General features: G+C 35.8%; 1 protein-coding gene across 1 annotated transcript; it reads left to right on the forward strand.

The window, feature by feature from the left end:
* Positions 1–4,892: 4,892 nt before the first annotated feature.
* LOC114639629 (RNA polymerase II elongation factor ELL2-like) lies at positions 4,893–18,769 on the forward strand. The gene is made up of 4 exons (XM_028788414.1): positions 4,893–4,932; positions 5,265–5,295; positions 16,881–17,523; positions 17,630–18,769. The coding sequence occupies exons 1-4, from the start codon at positions 4,893–4,895 to the stop codon at positions 18,767–18,769; spliced, it is 1,854 nt and encodes a 617-aa protein (XP_028644247.1).
* The last annotated feature ends 1,207 nt before the right edge of the window (positions 18,770–19,976 follow it).

Genomic DNA, 19,976 nt, shown 5'->3' on the forward strand with positions numbered 1-19,976 from the left:
GAGATATCCACAGGCAAAGAATACAGTTGGATTTTTACCACATGCTATGTTCAAAAATAAACTGAAAATATATCAAGTTCCCAAACATAAGAACAAAAGTTTTATAACTTTGGCTAGAAAAAAAGAAATAATAATCTGTGACTTTGAATTAAGCAAAGAACAATGAGGTAGTGCTCCAAATGATAGGCAAATAAATAGAAAATATATAAACTCATTTGTATTAATAATTAAACTGGTCCTTTAGTGGACATCATCCAAGAAAGGATGAAGCAATTCGAAGATTCAAAGCATCTCTCTTTTCAAGGGAAATGATAAGGGTGGCTCATAATCCACAAGGCTCATCAGGATTAATGCAGTGAAGGTGGGTGGGAAGTAGGTCAGTGTCTATATGATAGTGATATAGCCTCTTCAGCCACAGAGAACTCTGGGGTGCAGACTTCCTCAAGTTGCATGAAATAAGCTGTTAGCAATAGTGTGATGACCAGAAGCAGAGACATACAGACTAGGATGAGTGTCTTTCGTTTTTTTCTCAACTAGAAGTTTTGGAGACTATGTGTCCTAGGTGGCTGTAGTAGGGTCTGCTAGCCAGAAACAGAGGTCATAGAAAATGCTCAGTCACATAAAACACAATGCTAAGTATTTATCTGGATAATACAAAGAAAGGTAACATTTTTTTAATGAAAAAAAGTAATGCATTTAGGATCACAAAAAATGAAAACTACAGAGATAACTTATGTATACCCTGTCCACATACATTTATAGCTTCACTCACAGTCAGCATCTCACAGAAAAACTGATGATCCTACACTGATACTTCAAATTCACTCTTGTTGAGATTCACTCTGTGATCTGTGAAACAGACATGTCATAACCTACAACACCTGAGCATTTATCTGCCCTGAAAATCCTTTTTGCCTAAGGTGACCACCCTAACAACTTCCACTCTAGAAGCTCCTGATTTTTTATCTGGTAAAAGTCTTAACTTTGGGAGGATGTTATATATTACTTAGAAAGTAATCAGCCTTTGCAGATGATTTCAACTGGCCATGTGAGTCCAACTTATTTGCCTTCACTTCTTATAGCCTTATAGTTCACTTATTTTGAAGGCTAATTAACATTGTTCAATAAAATTGTTCCAGTGCTTATTGATTTATTCATCTACTGACTATGCTAATGCTTGGTTTTGGAGAAACATCTGTCTTCCAGTCAGGTGAAGGCATTTTGAATTTACAGCTGTGCATGAGAACTCCTGAACCTTCATGTTCTGATCAGCATTTGCTGTTCAGTGTTATAGGTTTAGCCTTTCTGAATGCTATGTAAGTGTATTTACTGCAACTCTCCAGTAAGATTTGATGTAGTATACTGTCACATGTGCTTATTTGCCCTCTTTACATATTTGGTGGCATGTCTGCTAAGACTTTTCTCTATTTAAAAATCTATATGTTTTCTTATAATTGGGGTTTAAGAGTATGCATATAAATGTCTTTAATCATGGATTTAAAGCTTTGAACTAGACTAGTTCTCATATCTTAAAGTGTGTGTTTGTGTGTGAGTGTGTGTGTGGTGTATATGCATGGATACATGTGTGTGCATATGTGCCCTACTACTTTTATGAGACAAAAATTAAGGAAATTTTCTCATGTATATTCTTATATTTTTCTCCCCAAACAAGATTTTACAGCTGTGAGTGATATTTTCCTCATACTGAATATTATCATGACACTGTTTAGCCTATGAAAAATACAAAATAAATAAAGTATTTTTACAAGCAAAATAATGAACACAAAGAAACTCTTCACAAAAGATCATATGTTAAACTAATGTTGAAAGCAGGCCAATAAAGATGGAAAAAATATTAGAGACAAAGGTCTATATGGTTTGGAAAGATTCGAACAATTATTGCTAACTGAGCCCAATAGCTTCTGTTTAGAAAGAAAAGATTCCTAAAATTTTCTGAGTTGTTGGTTGAAACATTCTGTGAATATACTAATTACATTGATAGTAGGGTTTAATTGAGTGAAAGAATGTTAGGCAAATAGTCTACTAACTATTCTTTTGTATAGTGTTCCATTTTAGATAAAGATGATAGATGCACTGTGTAACTGTACAGATGCCACAATACTGGATTTAAAGATGCAAGAGTGGTCTTGAAGCAAGGGCTTCAGTTTCTTTCAGATCCATATTCTGGTATTAGCACAGTGGAAATTACCACTGCAAATTTTATATTTTCATGCTATTCACAATCTAGTAGTAACTAAAAATAATTTTGGAATATATGAAATAATGGAATATATGAAAAATTTTAAGTTACAACAGCCTAGCCCTGAGCAAGTTTTAGGGCCCATAAAGGCTCAGGAATTTTCTTCAATCTTTTCAAACACTGAAAAAAATAAAGATTTTTTTCCTGTATACTATTTAGCCCTTGATGCTTACCATACAGAAAGTTTAAAATGAAACAGTGGAAGTCAGGTATACTTAGAATTCATTTATACATAGTTAACTGTGTTCTGTTTAGTGAATAGAATTGAGCGTTTCCACAAATACAAGAGTTTAGTTGGTCTATATTTCTGTAATCACAGCACTGAGGGTGCCTAGGCAAGAGAATCACCAGTTTAAGGTGTTACTGAGATACATAGTAAAACTATGTATTGAACAAAATTATTTTAAAAATGAGAAGCTGGAAGGATAGATTTTCAGTTAAGAACACTTTCTGTTAAATGATGCATTCATCATTACAGTATTAAGCTTAGGTATTAACACTTATGAATATAACTCCTTTTTATATTCTACAAATATACACATTTATTTCTACTTGGCAAATATCTATAAAATAACAATATAATCATGTTGCTCTATATTATTAATGACACAGAAGAAAGTCTGAGTATTGAACATATTTCACATTTACTGTAGTGGGTGAAATAACCCAACATTGTAATTAACCTCAAAGAGTTTGGATGACATCATTGTGATTCATTTCTGTGAGGATTCACTTTCTTTACTTTGAAGAATATATTTTGTAAATACCCAAATTTGCCAAACAAATAATCAGTTAATTTAAAGTAAAAATTGTACCCATGGGGAAAAATTGACGATGCATCTTCTAGTCATTAAGAAAAAAATCCCTTTACCTATTCCAACCATTTCACTTTCTGTGTACTTTTTAGGTGTAAAGACTTACATTTCCATGTTTGGAATCAATCAAATTTACAATGCTATTACCACCCAACAAAAACCTTAATGCCAGGCATAAGAAGCTTACTTTTGAGTTGTTGGTAAAGACACTCTTGTTGTTATTGCCCTTGGTATGACCCAAGAGGTGGAAGGTAAATTCTTATTATTGAAGATACAATGAATGTAGACAGAAGGCCCAGAAAATTGGACCTGAATACCTTTCCCTGAGGACTGATTTTCATGGAAATAGAAGGTGGCATATAAGCTTCTGTCTTAGGATTTCATTGTTGAGAATGATCACACTCACCCATGACCACAATAACTTTTATAAATGTAAACATTTAATTGGGGTTGGCTTACAGTTTCAGAGGTTTAGTTCATTATCTTCATAGAGGGAAGTATGGAAGCAATCAGACAGATATGATGCTGGAGGAGATGAGAGTTCTACATCTTGATCAGCAGGCAGCAGAAGTTAAGGCTGTATGCCACACTGGGTATATGACCATATGAGACAGACTTCAAAGCCTGCCCCCAAAGTAACACACTTCCTCCAACAAGGTTGTACCTACGCCAACAAAACCACACCTCCTAATAGTGCTACTTCCTATGGGCCAGGCACTCAAACACATGAGTGTATGAGGGCCATACCTATTCAAATCATCACAGCTACAAAAGACGTAAGCAATCAACAGTCCTATTCTTATGTGAAACCCATTATTCACAGCAATGACCAGTATGGCACCATAAACCTAAGGGTGATGTAGTAAAAAAATATTTATTTTGTTGTAACATCTCTAATTGGACTTAAGACCCACTAAACATGATGGCAACTATAGCTAGTGCTGGAATTTCCCAGGGCTAGTAAAGTAATGGAAAACAGAGGATAAACTACAACCACCATCTTAGCAAACCAACATTATCTCAAACTGCATTATACTGACAGGTAAGAGTAGTCCTCACCTCTCATTAAGGATAGTTTTCTTTACAGTAGAGATAAATTATTCAAGAAAATTACAAATAACACTAATTTAGAGTTCTAGAATTCAGTTCCATTGGATACATCTATAAAACATACTCACATCTAAAGTCCAAGGACTATTGCTAAATAAATAGTAGAAATATGGTAATATCTGAAGGATCAGGGAATTTTCTGTGGGATTATATATTATATATTCCCAGTAATGTCAAAAGCTAAACCTGTAAAATCTCTCCAACATGACTGCCTAAACATGGACTAGACAAGGACAATAGACATACCAAAGTGGTTGGGAGAAAGCTCATGATGCCTCAGCTATATACAAACTACTGCAAGCAACTAAAGAACACCAAGAGAGGACAAGATAGTCTTTAAGGAAGAGCATACCAATTGGTTATCTAATACTAAATAGTCATTACACTGACTGAGCTGGTTATATTAAGGGGGTTTGTGGAGGGGAAACCAGGAAAGAGGATAACATTTGAAATATAAATAAATAAAATATCCAATAAAAAATCACAAAATGAGACAAACACACCCAATGGAAGCAAAAAAGAATATATAGTATCTCTTCATAGCAATAAAACCCTAACTAAGAAAAAAAGTTGATACCAAGGACTGGGGTATTGCTGTGAAAGGCCTGACCACATTTTTGTTTAGAAGGAAAATGGATTTGAGGACTTTGGATTTGAAAACAATGGAATGATTTAAGTGATACTTAATGGGCTATCCTAGGAGAAACATGGAAACCATTGGTGATATGAAGAGCCACCATGGTCAAGGTAACTCTTATAAAACAAAATATTTAATTGGGGCTGGCTTACATTTTCAGAAGTTCAGTCCATTATCATCATGGTGAGGAGGATGGCAACATCCCAGCACACATGCTTCTGGAAGAGCCTAGATTTCTTTATCTCAGTCCAAAGGCAGCAGCAGGAAACAATTTCACATTGGGCAGAGCCTGAGTATAGGATCCCCAAAGTCTACTGCCACAGTGACACACTTCTTCCAACAAAGACACACCTATTCCAACAAGACCACCCCTCCTAATAGTGCCACTCCCTGGGCCAAGCATATTCAAACCACTACAACGTCCCTATTTCCCTCTCATTAGGTATCGAAAAGGCATCTAAAAATGTAATAAGGTAAAATAATCACAAAACTGGAATAAAACAACATCAACAGAAGAAAAAAACACAAAAAAAGCACATGGCATGGAATACACACAAAGGAACACACACACACACACACACACACACATTAGAAACATATAAACCCTATTTAAAACAATATACAAAGACAAACCTCCACAGATAATACTTTTTTTGTTCTATGTTGGTCATTTGTTGGGCATGGGGCTTGTCCTTAAGTATGATTTGTATAGCCAGAAAGACCCTTTTGTAAAAACTACATTTTTAATTTAAAGTTTTAAAAAATATTTACTTGCTATTGGAGATAGCTTATGGATTAGGGATCTGGGATTGTATTTACTTTCGCTCTTGGTGTTGAGACCCTACCTGTGGGTCTTGTATTTGTTTCCATCTACTGCAGATGTAATCTTCTCTGATAATGGCTGAGTAATATACTGATTTATGAGTATATCAGAATGTTATTAGGAGTCATTTTATTGCTAGGTTCCTTTAGCAGAACACTAATATTTGGTTTGCACTAAGACCCATGGCCTATCTAATCTCAGGTTCTTAGACATCTCATCAGTGCTACAGAGTCAAACTTCATTCAGATTAGATGGTAGTTGGTTACTTTCACAAAATTTATGCCACTATTGCACAACATATCTTAAAGGCAAGTTACCATTGTAGATACCAGAGGTTGTAGTTTGGTTGTTGAGTAATTGAACATATAATGCCATCTCTTAGATATTTCATATTTTATACATGAAGAATTTCTACTTGAGAATATTAGATAGTTTATTTTATAAGATGGTATTTCATAAGATGAGATTAAATAAAATAAAATATTTAGTGCCAGATCTATCTAAATTGAAGAACTAGGCTTTTCTATTATCAAGAAAGCCATCTTATGATTTGAGAATCTGTGAATCAGATAATATTTATAATAGTGATTATGCCCATATCAATATATCTTTCTTTACTTACATATAGGTATAAAAATAACATTGTATTTTTGTAGTAAGTATAAGAACATTGAACTATTCAATAACTATAGTTTCAAAGTTTTGAATCATGTGATTTTCAATCACATGAGTGTACTTATGTTTATCATATTCTCAAGAGAATAAAAGCATTTCCTTTCTTCAGGGGACTAGAAAAATCTTAGAAAATAAATTTTAATATGTAGAAACAATTATCCATAAACTGGCAAAGCTCTAAACTCACAAAAACAATCACATAAGAACATAAAGATATTCAATGAAAATGAAAAGCCTCTTCATGAGAGACCAATTTCTCTGAGTGATACTGTAGGTACATGAACCAGCCTAGGACAGACTTCATGTTCAAGAGTAATTAACAAACATGTAATGGACTCAATAGGTTTTGTGTACATTTACTTGGTTACAGTTCAGTGTTATTTTCTGGTGATGGTGTATCATTTTGTTTTCTTGTTGTTGTTGTTGTAATAGTGGGTTTTGTTTGTTTTTTGAGAAAGAAATTAAAGTTGAATCTGTGGGGAAGTAAAGGGGTACTGGAAATTCTTGGAGAAGGGAGAAGGGTATGATCAAATTTTGTTTAAACTTTAAAATATGTTTAAATAATAAAAATAACATTAAATAACTAAGTAAATATTTTTTTTAAAAAAAGAAAAGCTTCTTCACATCAAAGAAAACATTCAAGTGAAAAGACAGTCCTGAAGATGAGATAAAATCTTTTTTAGCTAAATATCTGAGAGATGGTCAGTATATAGAATACATAGAGAATTTTAAAAGTCAAATAACGCCTTTAAGGTAAACAACTCAAAGAATAAGTACTGAAGACAAAGACAAAGGTAGGAGTAGTCATGGTAGTAGAAGAATAGATGTAGAGGTTCCTAAGGAGCTTTTCATCCTTTCCTTTTCCTCTGCTTAGAATTTTATCACTTAGAATTTTTCCTTTGTTAGAATGTTTTCCTTTTCCTCACTTAGGATCTTTCCACTTTTTCTCTTAGATAGCTTTCATAGGAAACATTTTACACTTAGTAATAAACTTTAATAACTTCTCTCAGTGTCTTTCCTTCCTGTGACCTCAGAATAGCTGGCATAAGTCAGGGCCCAGCAGCTCCTGCAGAGAGAGTACAAAGGCTATTTGCCTAATCCTCTGCTGTCTGGCTTCAGAGGATACCAGAGGGCAGGTCAGCTACAGTGAAATAGTAAGTAAACTTTAATAATGTAGACAAGTAAGATTTTATTAAACAGCAACCCTAAATATCCCCTAAGACCAAAGTCTTCCCATGAATGAATCTTGTAAGGCCCAAGGCCTTACTCCCAATGTCTTAAGAGCAAGTTCCCACCTCCAATGCTCATCTATCCCCATCTCACCCCACCCCAGGCTGCCTCAAGAAGAACCAACAGAGGAGAAGAAAGAAGACTCCTTCTCCTCCCATCACTCCAGGGCTGGCCCCAGCAGTTCACAACAGCCAAGAAAACTAGGTGCATGTTAATAATTGAGTGTATTAAATGCATATATAATGAAGTTTTATCCACTCAGAGGAATGATATCATGTTTTCCAGGAGAGTACATGCAATAGGTAATTATCATATTAAGCAAAATTAGCCAGGCTTAGCATAGAACTTCAAATATAATATTTTTTTCTTATTTGTGGGTCCTTGATTTTATGTAAATACAGAAAATATATATGTATATATTTTCATTTATTTTATTAAAATTTCCTTTTTCCTTCTTTCTATGCTACATTTTCATTTTCCTTATTATTTGATTCATAGTTTATAATATTTTTGCCGTCTTTGTGCCCTCAGTAGTTCATAAAATTAAGATCTCAAGGGAAGATTTTTCTTTAAAAGACCCCTATTTATCCCAACAGATATACAACTTTAAACATAGAAACATACATGCAAAGAACCATGAAATATCATAGTAAGATGATTAATTTAAAAGGTCATGATTTCAATTACTGAATTAAAAGATACTGAAATTCGAAAGTGAGATTTAGCTTACGTTGACTACAGTAATGTGCAAGGAGAAAATAATTACTTAAACATGAATTTTCAACCAAAAAGGAAAATACTCATTCTCAGATGATCCACACTGATCACAAATCAGATGATCCACATGGATAAAAAGTGACTATGCTTTGGTTAAAATATTAAAGGATGTGTCTAAAGTACTCTCTGATCAAGATATTACTGAAATGTTGCAATTGATATCTGCTGAAATACGGAAAAATTCATTTTCTCCAATGGAGTATCACTGGGAATTTCAACCACATTCCAAGGCAGGCCCATGCCCTGGAGTAGTTGGCCAATCTAAATAATCTAAATGGAACCTCATGGTTGTGTGTGTGTGTGTGTGTGTGTGTGTGTGTGTGTGTTTGTTTGAGATTGAGTTGAGGGGGGAGGGAAGAAGGAGAGAGCACACACATTTTTGTCTTGCTATTTTTTTATTTTGTCTTATTTTTATTTTATTGGAATTTTTATTATTTTGATTTAGTCCTTTTTGTTTTTTTGGGTATTTAGAAGTATGGCATATCTAGGAGGAGTGGGGAAGAAAAAAGTATGATCAATTCTATTATAAACATACTAAAATAATGACAGAATTTAGAGAAACAATATACCACAAGTCCAATAGCACATGGTAGCATAACTTCTACTTGATGGGTTTAAAAATGAAAAGGGGACATAAAGTTAGGTGAGAGGGAAAGGGAGTATGATCTGGAAGCAGTGGGTTTATGAATATGATCAAAATGCAAACCCCACAAGGACCCGACAAAGAAAGAGAACTTCAGACCAATCTCCCTTATGAACATCGATGCAAAAATACTCAATAAAATTCTAGCAAACCGAATCCAAGACCACATCAAAACAATCATCCATCATGATCAAGTAGGTTTTATCCCAGGAATGCAGGGATGGTTCAATATTCGGAAATCCATCAATGTAATCCACTATATAAACAAACTTAAAGAAAAAAACCACATGATCATCTCACTAGATGCTGAGAAAGCATTTGACAAAATTCAGCATCCCTTCATGATAAAAGTCTTGGAAAGATCAGGAATTCAAGGCCCCTACCGACACATAGTAAAAGCAATTTACAGCAAACCAGTAGCCAACATCAAGCTAAATGGAGAGAAACTTGAAGCAATCCCACTAAGATCAGGGACTAGACAAGGCTGCCCACTCTCCCCCCTACCTATTCAATATAGTACTGGAAGTCCTAGCCAGAGCAATTAGACAACAAAAAGAAGTCAAAGGGATACAAATAGGAAAGGAAGAAGTCAAAATATCACTATTTGCAGATGATATGATAGTATACTTAAGTGACCCCCAAACTTCCACCAGAGAACTCCTAAGCCTGATAAACAACTTCAGCAAAGTGGCTGGTTATAAAATCAACTCAAACAAATCAGTAGCCTTCCTCTACATGAAAGATAAACAGATTGAAAAAGAAATTAGGGAAATGACACCCTTCACAATAGTTGCAAATAATATAAAATACCTTGGTGTGAATCTAACCAACCAAGTGAAAGACCTGTATGACAAGAACTTCAAGTCTCTGAAGAAAGAAATTGAAGAAGATCTCAGAAGATGGAAAGATCTCCCATGCTCATGGATTGGCAGGATTAATATAATAAAAATGGCCATCTTGCCAAAAGCAATCTATAGATTCAATGCAATCCCCATTAAAATCCCAACTCAATTCTTCACAGAGTTAGAAAAGGAAATTCTCAAATTCATATGGAATAACAAAAAACCCAGGATAGCAAAAACTATTCTCAATAATAAAAGAACTTCTGGAGGAATTACCATCCCTGACCTCAAGCTGTACTACAGAGCAATAGTGATAAAAACTACCTGGTATTGGTACAGAGACAGGCAGGAAGATCAATGGAATAGAATTGAAGACCCAGAAATGAACCCACACTCCTATGGTCACTTGATCTTTGACAAAGGAGCTAAAACTGTCCAGTGGAAAAAGGACAGCATTTTCAACGTATGGTGCTGGTTCAACTGGAGGACAACATGTAGAAAAATGAAAATTGATCCATTCTTATCCCCTTGTACAAAGCTCAAGTCTAAGTGGATAAAGAACCTCCACATAAAACCAGATACTCTGAAACTAATAGAAGAGAAGGTGGGGAAGAGCCTCGAATACTTGGGCACAGGGGAAAAGTTCCTGAACAGAACTCCAATGGCATATGCTCTAAGATCAAGAATTGACAAATGGGACTTCATAAAATTGCAAAGTTTTTGTAAGGCAAAGGACACTGTCAATAGAACAAAACGACAACCAACAAATTGGGAAAAGATCTTTACCAATCCTTCATCTGATAGAGGGCTAATATCCAATATATACAAAGAACTCAAGAAATTAGACTCCAGACAACCAAATAACCCTATCAAAAAATGGGGTATAGAGCTTAACAAAGAATTTTCAAGGGAAGAAACTCGAATGGCCGAGAAGCACCTAAAGAAATGTTCAGCATCCTTAGTTGTCAGGGAAATGCAAATCAAAACAACCCTGAGATTCCATCTCACACCAGTCAGAATGGCTAAGATTAAAAACTCAGGTGATAGTAGATGCTGGCGAGGGTGTGGAGAAAGAGGAACACTCCTCCATTGTTGCTGGGACTGCAAGGTGGTGCAACCACTTTGGAAATCAGTGTGGCGGTTCCTCAGAAAATTGGACATAGCATTACCTGAGGATCCAGCTATACCACTTCTAGGCATATACCCAGAAGATGCTCGAACATATAACAAGGACATATGCTCAACTATGTTCATAGCAGCCTTATTTATAATAGCCAGGAGCTGGAAAGAACCCAGATGTCCTTCAACTGAGCAATGGATTCAAAAAATGTGGTATATTTACACAATGGAGTATTACTCAGCTATTAAAAACAATGAATTCGAGAGGTTCCTAGGTAAATGGATGGAACTAGAAATTATCATCCTGAGTGAGGTAAGCCAATCACAAAAGAAGACACATGGTATTCACTCACTGATTATTGGATATTAGCCCAGAACCTTGAAATGCCCAAGATGCAACTCACAGGCCACATGAAGCTCATAAAGAAGGAAGACCAAGTGAGGGTGATTCGGTCCTTCTTAGAAGGAGCAACAAAATACTCAAGGGAGCAAATATGGAGACAAAGTGAGGGACAGAACCTGAAGGAGGGGCCATCTGAAGACCACTCCACCTGAGTATCTATCCCATGTGCATTCACCAAAGGTAGATGCTGATGTGGAAGTCAGGAAGTGCATGCTGATAAGAGCCTGATATGGATATCTCCTCAGAGGTCTTCAAGAGTCTGACATAATCAGAGGCACATGCTCACAACTAGCCATTGAACTGATCATGGGGTTCTCAATGGAGGAGTTAGAGTGAAGACTGAAGGAGCTGAAAAGATTTGCAGCACCATGAGGAGAGCAACAATACCAACAACCACAGCTTCCAGGGTCTAAACCACCAGCCTGGGAGCACTTAGGGAGGGATCCAGGCCTTTAGCTGAATATGTAAGATTGGAGGGCCCTGCTGGGCATAGGTGGAAGAAGAGAACCTTGACCTCATGAAGCCTGGACGCCCCAGGGGGTGGGAATTTTGAGGGTGGGGAGGTGGGAGTGGGGACGTAGATAGAGGTTACATCCACAGAGAAGAAGCAGGAGGGGTGAGTGGATTGGGGGTTCCTGGGTGGGTGGGGGATGGGGTAAGGGGACAACATAGGTAATGTAAATAAAACATCCAATAAAAAAAAAGTTAAAAAAAAAAGGTGTGTTCGAGAATCATCCTGGAGTCTGAGAGGTTCTGTCGCAAGTGCTGTAACACTAAAGCTGTAACACTTGGGGAGAGATCTGCTCTCCTGTAACCTTCCTGGGCACCAAGTTGCTTCCTTGCCAGCTAGCTGGCTTCCTATTGGCCCAGCAGGGGCTGGCTCAGCGCTGAGAGACAGGTGCAGCACCTGATAGTGACTGAGCAGCAACAGAGGAGACTTGGACAGAGGCAACAGTGGGGGCAAGCAATCTCTTCTCCCTGATCACACTCTGTACCCTTTGGCCCAGACCTCTCACACCAGGCCTGGCCAGAGACCAATGGACAGTGGAGATGCAGGCAGAGGCAGCGGCAGAAATGGTAGCATACCCTCCCTGCTCTCACTCTGCCCTCAGCCGGGAGATCATCATGGAACACCCTCTGTAACCAGGGACCCACACTAGCCCATATGCCTGTGAGTCAGGAAATACTAAAGTAATGCCCCATGTTGAATTTGTGGGTTTGGGTTTTGATTTGTTTGGGCTTTTTCTTTTGTTTTTAACATATAATAAAAATAATCTTTGAGGTAAAACCAATTCTATTAACTGGAAGAGAACGGTCTATCTTCATCATTTTTCAGAACAGATCATTTTTACTGTGGGGTACATAGGTTAAAACTATTCTGTATGCTATTTGAATTTAGGTTCTAAAGTAAAGAATCCGTAGAGAAATCTATGCAATATGTAATTTGTCAAGATCAATTTTCATCTGGGGGAAAGAAGTTGTTAAGTGTCTCCAAAGCAAGTCACTCATTAACTGAAAGTCCTCCAAAAAGAGGAACTATTGGGAAGCATGGTGTGTGGTGGTGGAAAAGAAAAACTCCTTCAGTTTTTGGAGGGAATAACTTTAAAGTGGCTACGTTTACTTGCTGCAGTTAAGAATTAAACTTGTCAATTTTAATGTTGCTGTTACATCTAAAATAAACTGATGTGATGTTCTGGTAGTGAAAAAAAAGTTCATTGTTCAAAAAAATAAAAAATTTCTTATCTATGGGATCTTATAAAGTGGAAAAAATTGCACATTTTCTTATTTAAAAGGGAAGAAGCAGGGAACAAAAATAATCAGATCAAAGCTAAATCCTAAATCCAACAGAGTAAATTCAATTAAGTACCTCAGTGTAAGATTTTAAGACTCCTAATTTTCTGGACTCCACGAGGCTTGAGTAGCCCTATTGCTCTGTCTCTGTCAGATGTAGTGTATAGTCTTAGCACATAACTCTTAGGGTTATTATAGCTCCTTTCTGAATCAGTTATTATCTTTGGTGGTTGTCTCATGCCCTTAGCGTTTCCAATATCCCCTGGTCTCCACTAAAACTTACTGGACCTTTAACCTTGTCCTCTTCTGGCATCTTCAGGGACTTGGACTGTGTTATATGGTCTCAATCCTTATCTGAACTTCATCAATGAACTTGTAGATTTTCTGTCTCCAAAAGCAGTACTGCATGGGAGATCTTTATACATTGCCAAGTTCACAGCAAGCTTTAGATGCACTCATGGCCACTTGGACCACAGCTTCTGTGTGATGACCCTGAGGAGATACTTCCTTTCCGAGAGTTCAGAACAGTGCTGATCTCTTATTAATCAAAGCTGGATTTTCTTGGTTTTGGTTTGTTGTTTCATTTTTTCCCTCCAGATGACTAGCCTCCTTTGTCTCACTAAAGCAAATGTTTTACTTCTGTGGCATTTGTATTTTGTAAATCATAGCTGATTCTGCATACCTCACTTACAAGCAACCATATTCTTAAACTAAAATATCATATAAACAATCCAATAGTCTTTGCTCCCCTCTGAAATGTTACAAGCCAAACCTCCATTTTCTATATTTCCTTCAGCATTCTTATCATCTAAGCTCCCCAAAATTCCCCATTAAACTCTGAAAATTCAAAAGCTTTTCTAGCTCAAAATTACTGTTGCCACAATCCTTCCAAAAACAACTTAGACAAGTCCATCATAGCAACAGCCTACTTTTTGTAGCATTCATTTTCTGTTCTAGTTTATTTTTATGCAACTCTGACTACTCTGAATAAAAGAAGTATGGGAAGGATAGGTTCATGTAGTTTATGCTTCCAGATTACAATACACCATTGACATAAATCAGGTTATCAACTCAATGCATGAGCCTGGAAGCAAGAAGCACAGAGGAAAAATTATTCAAGTTCCTTTAAACATGTAGGTGGTGGAATTTGATATGTTATTGTTATTCACCCTCACAATCCCTTCTGAGATAAGCATTTAATGTATTAGTAACAATTTGGCAAACTAGACCTCTTCAAAAATAAGAAATTTTTAGATATTTTAAAATATATTTTGTTGCCTGCCCCCCCCGCCCCGACTAGTTGTTGCCTGATCCTACCTGCCCTTGGGGGTTGGAGGTGAGGTGGCACCCAGTCAACTTCTTGGAGCAGATGAGAAATGCCTCAGCAAGCTCTCTGAACACTGCTGCAAGTTCCTTTAATACCCTCCACCCAGTAAATATAATTGACATACTAATTTGTTAAAGTACTGACTTCTTATATCTTTGAGAGATAACTTTAGCTACTAGAGTCAAAGCTGCCCAGAGCCTCCTGGCTCAGAGAGGGTAGTGGCAGGGACACAGAGTAGGACTCTGGTGATGGCTTTATAGTCTGAGGATCTCAGGGCTTTCTGGCTCTCTGATCAGTACTGAAATGCTGATGATAACTTCTAAAAAGTCCTAAAAACTTCTTCTGAGGGTAAAAGACTGCAGGCTTAGGTGATTAACACTTGTAGCCTAACAGCAGAGGATTAGGCAATGTAGCCTTTGTTCTGTCTCAGCAGGAACTGCTAGTCTGAGGTCACAGGAAGAAAAGACACTTAGAGATATCACTTATATAACTTATTACTAAGTTGTTAAAAGTTTCCTATGAAAGCTATCTAAGGGGAAAAGCAGAAAGGTCCTAAGTGGAGAAAAAGGTTAAACTTCTATTCTATCTGGGAAAAGGGAAAAACTCTATCCTATCTCTATTCTATCTTCTATTCTAACTCTATATCTAACTAACTCTATTCTATCTATTCTATATCTAACTAACTCTATTCTATATCTAACTCTATTCTATATCTAACTCACTCTCTTCTCTTTGTACTCAGTACTTATACATCTTACAGAGTACATGGTCACATGTTACAAAGTTCATCACAAGTTCACACCAAAATTCACATCATAAATTGAAATAGAAGTTTACAACACAGAATGTTTACATGCATATCCATTAGGAGTAATTATCTGACTAAACATCCATGACCTGTCTAGCTCCACAGGTTCCCTGAAGGTTTAAAACTATAACTAAGAAATTAGTGAAGTTTTTATAGATTAACCCAGGCAATATTTTCTCTTCTGTCCTAGTACCTATAATAAATTGTGAGTTCTCTTTTAGTGACCTTTGGTTAGCTGTTTTATAACCTCATTGGACAGTGCTCTGAGCAGGGGAAAATCTGGTTACTATCTAAGGGCAATTAACTGATGACACTGGAGACTGGCAGAGTTTTCATTGCAGTTTTGACTACCAGAAAGGGACTTAATACCAGTCCCACTATAAAAGAGCTTAATAATCATTGATATAATTTTAAGAATTCTTATAAAATCATCATTAAGACTTAAGAAGTCATCTATTTGTCTATACAGCATCACTACAAGACAGTATATCTTCAAGGGTCTGCAGAGATCTGCTTTAAAGGGGTATGCTATTGCTTAGAGATTGTTACATATGCTTAATAATAATAATAATAATGATAATAATGATAATAAACAATAGGAAATCATATTAATAGCAGGAATCTTTCCTAAAGTAAGTCTCTCACAGCCTTGCTGGATGAGAGCTCACTCTGTCGCAGATTATATAATAATCCGAGGCAAGCATTTCAGGATGATCATCTGCTAATTATTAGCTTGTCCCATTATGGGTCCTAACACAAAGTAATAAAAATAATGACAAAATCCAATGCTGTATTAAATTCATATCCTGGTCAAATTAACTTACATGAAACAAATAAGCAAATATAATCTGATTCCAGGTAGTAAATGTATAAGACAAATGAAATAAAATTCTATAGTAATTGTGAGTATTAGGACACTTACTTAAGTAGAATGGTTATATAAAGACTCTAAATAAAGAAAAAAAAGAATAATAGAAAAGAGAATTAGTGAGAAGGGATATCAAGTAAAAGACTGATAGAAGAATAATTATGAAGCAAAACAGTTCCCCTTATTAGTGATGTATGGAGAATTAAGAATTAAAAATAAGCACCTCTTAATTCTTTTTATCTATTACTAATAATACAAATTATACGGTCTCAAGTTAGCTTCTGTGGATAGGCTAAGCTTTAATCCCACAAAATAGTCAAAAGATTTCTTGCAAGACAGACTAAATGTAACATAGACTTGATTTAACCATGTCACAGAGAAATCTTCTCCTATAGTCTCCAATAATTTTTAGATGCTTGTTATTCCACTATCAAGTACCTTTACTTGAGATTCTGAGCAGGAGATGTCTTTTTTACATACAGAATTCAGTAAATAAATTTTCAGTTTGAGCCAACAGAGTCTCCTGAAGAGAACCTATACAGATGAAAGGTAAATCAAAGATTTTTTTTTTTACAACCAATTTTACCTTCTCCAAATTTTCCTCAGTCAGCTATTTCTCTTATTTGTTCACTTAAAGTACAAATCTTCCATAAGCATATTTTTATAAACAAAGAAGTAATAGTTCATATATGCTTAAAGAGAGTAAAATCATTTTTCATTCAAATATTTCTTTCAAATATCTTTCTTTACAGATATGACCGTTCGGCTGCCTTTGGAAGCAGAGCAACAGGAAAAATCATACACCCAGAAGGACAGATGTCTGTGAAGGAGGCAGACAACCTAGACCCAGGGTTAGTCAATGTCAGTAGGCTGCCTATGGGGATTTCAAGACCAATCTTCCAGGCAAGTCCCATGTACCAGAACAATAAGCATCCATCCCCTTCTCAAATTTCTCAGTTCCAAGGATTTCAACAGCTTAACAAAATCACATCAAACCATTCATCTACAGACATAAAAACCTTTAACTTTCAATTATCTAATATGAGTAATGATAGCCAACAGGAGAAAATTGGGAATCCCCAACCAAATATGTCAAACTCCCGTCCACAATTCAACTGCATACAATCAATTCAAGACAAAATGTCAGTGAGTAGAGCTGGTATCTCTGTTCAGATGACTCCAGAGAGAATGACAGAAGCAGAAGAGAAATCCTGCAACACATGGAAGAATATTAGAAAATCATATGTACAGAAAAAAATGCCAGCTCAAAAAGTGCTTCATTTTGCTCCTGATCAAGCACCTGAAAGGAAAAAAACAAGCCCTCTCAATCCTGCACATGCCATCCGAAAGTCACGGATGATCAATGGTGTCCATATGCGGTCATTTAGGGATAGGGTGATTGGCATTGAAAGACTACAAGAAATCGGAACTTCTTGTTCAACTGCAAAAGGATGGTATCAAAATAAATGACACCAATTTTCTTGGAAAAATTCTGCTGCAGGTGGCTAATTTGAATGCCACTACTTTGTCATATACTTTAAAAGACAGTATCTTCAAAGAAGTCCAGAGAGATTGGCCTGGTTATAACAAGGAAGACAAGCAATCACTGGATTTTGTGCTTTCAAGGAAACTACATCCATTTAACAATGTCACCAAGGCCACTCATTGCAAAGAAACATCTGTAGTTTGTAAAACAGATGATACATCATCCTCAAAGGATCATTTTCTCCATTTATCTGGTATTGATACTTTAATTAAAAACAAAGGAGGACTCTGTTCCCCTAAATCTGCTGTGCAGTTAGCATCAAATGGCCATGTAAGCGGTGAGAAGTCAGTGATTCTGCCATGCTCTGCAGCTACTACCAAATACATCCCTTTGCCGTTGCCTACCTCTCACCTGCCAATTTCAAATTCACCATTGCTCATGAAATCTAATCGTAATGTTCGAAGTGCTCTAGAAAGATCTGAGAGTCAACATGCATGTGACAGCATCCACCATGATGGCAGCACAGTTGAAAAAGAGATGAATAAATGCACATCTTCAGAAACCTCATCCTGTGCTTCTGTTCAAAAAAAGCATTCAAAACCTATAGAAATGCAGCATTTCATGCCTGAGAAGTTCAAATGTACATTTGCAAAGCGAAAAACAACCATCCCAAATTATATTACCAGCACAAAGGAGAAACCGAAGATAGATTTTAACAAACAAGATGAAACTATGAAGTCAAATTCCAACAAAGAAATTAAAAAAGCCTTTGCTGATTCTGGAAGGTTTGGTACTACATCTGGGACTCCAGATTATTTGTCTAATTATACCATTATAGTTTCCTCTGACCAACGTCAGTGTTATGAGAAGGAATTCCGGGAAGATTATAGTGAATATCAGGCCATGTATGACAAGATTCAGATTTCATGTACACCAATCATTGACCTAGATTCAGAAAGGAAGGGATTATCCCCAGGATCCAAAGAATACCAAGATATTACTAAAAAAATCTCAATAGAATATCAGAAAATGCGACAGCTTAATCCTAAATTTTGCGAAGAAAAAAATAGATGTGTGTTTCTTTACAATAAGCTAGTTCACATTAAAAAATTAATAAAAGATTTTGACCAGCAAGAAGTAAAGTCAACACAATAATGGAGGATTTAGACAAGAACAAGTCTTTTTTAGTGAAATTCCAGATAACTTGCTCCAAGATTCTAAAGGATGGTACTTGCCATGTTTTTTTAAAAAAAATAAGAAAAACAAACTTGTAACAGTATTTAAATTGTCTTTATATTCTTTTCATGGTTTCCTGCAATTTTGAAGTTGCATTATACAATTCTTTCACCACCAATATTTGTCTATCCACTACATATCCCATAATATTGTAAACCCAGTGTCTATGAAATAAAATTGTACACATATAAAAATAAAATGAGCAAGTTAAAATACTTTTGGATAAGCAGCCTTTTATTTGGACAGTATAAATTCAAGTGCAAATAGAGTTTTAGAAATTAATTATAATACTTATTTATATCTGGTGAGAAGATGAGTTACATAGTCAAACACTTAAAGAATTTGAACTGTGGAGTCTATCTTAGTATTACTATTGCCAAGCAGAAGTGCCATGGTAAACACAACTTGGGAGAAGAAAGAGGATATTTGACTTATATTATAAAGTATATTAGTACAGTTCCATGAACTTGTACTACTTTCTTTAAAAAATTTATTCTTTTAGTGGTATATCTTTTAACACTGAATCTTAAGATCCTGTCATAGGATGAACAGTATTAATAGACATTTATTGGAAGAAAATAAGCCTAAGTAAACATGTCTATTAACATGTAAATTATGACTAAAATAAACATTTAGAATTTTATATTTAGTGAACATAGTCTCTAACATATAAATTAATGTCATGTTTATTTTATTGTTCTTTCTATAACAGTTAAGAATCAAACACAATTCTCATTGTTACTTGTACTCCTTTTAACCAGAGCTCATTAGAGCATCCCTTTAAACTTCACCTGAATAGTAAATGTATTTTCTTCAAGAAGTTTTTGTTGACAGTGTATCATCTATTTTAACTTTTGAAAAGTTAAAAAAAAGAGCTTCCAACCTAGTCCTTAAGCCATTGTATTAAGTACATGATTTGTTTTTCTGTTTTCTTTTTATTTATTATCTCACAGAATATGTCCAGATTGCATCCTATTCTCACTCTAATTCTCCCAATCCCCTACCCCACCCACCTAAACTACTTCCTGTTCCTCCAGACCTACTGCTTCTTGGTTTCCCTTCAGAAAAGAGCAGGCCAACCAGAGATGTCAACTGAACTCAGCATAACAAGATACAATAATACTAG

The sequence above is a fragment of the Grammomys surdaster genome, unplaced genomic scaffold, assembly GCF_004785775.1.
Source record: "Grammomys surdaster isolate TR1022 unplaced genomic scaffold, NIH_TR_1.0 125749, whole genome shotgun sequence".
Classification (NCBI taxonomy): domain Eukaryota; kingdom Metazoa; phylum Chordata; class Mammalia; order Rodentia; family Muridae; genus Grammomys; species Grammomys surdaster.

Excerpts from the sequence above, each read along its gene's own strand:
- LOC114639629 (XM_028788414.1), top strand. The coding sequence starts at position 4,893 with ATGGAAACCATTGGTGATATGAAGAGCCACCATGGTCAAG. Across the intron at positions 5,296-16,880 it reads GCATCTAAAAATGTAATAAG|ATATGACCGTTCGGCTGCCT; the intron begins GTAAAATAATCA and ends CTTTCTTTACAG. Across the intron at positions 17,524-17,629 it reads TGCGGTCATTTAGGGATAGG|GTGGCTAATTTGAATGCCAC; the intron begins GTGATTGGCATT and ends ATTCTGCTGCAG.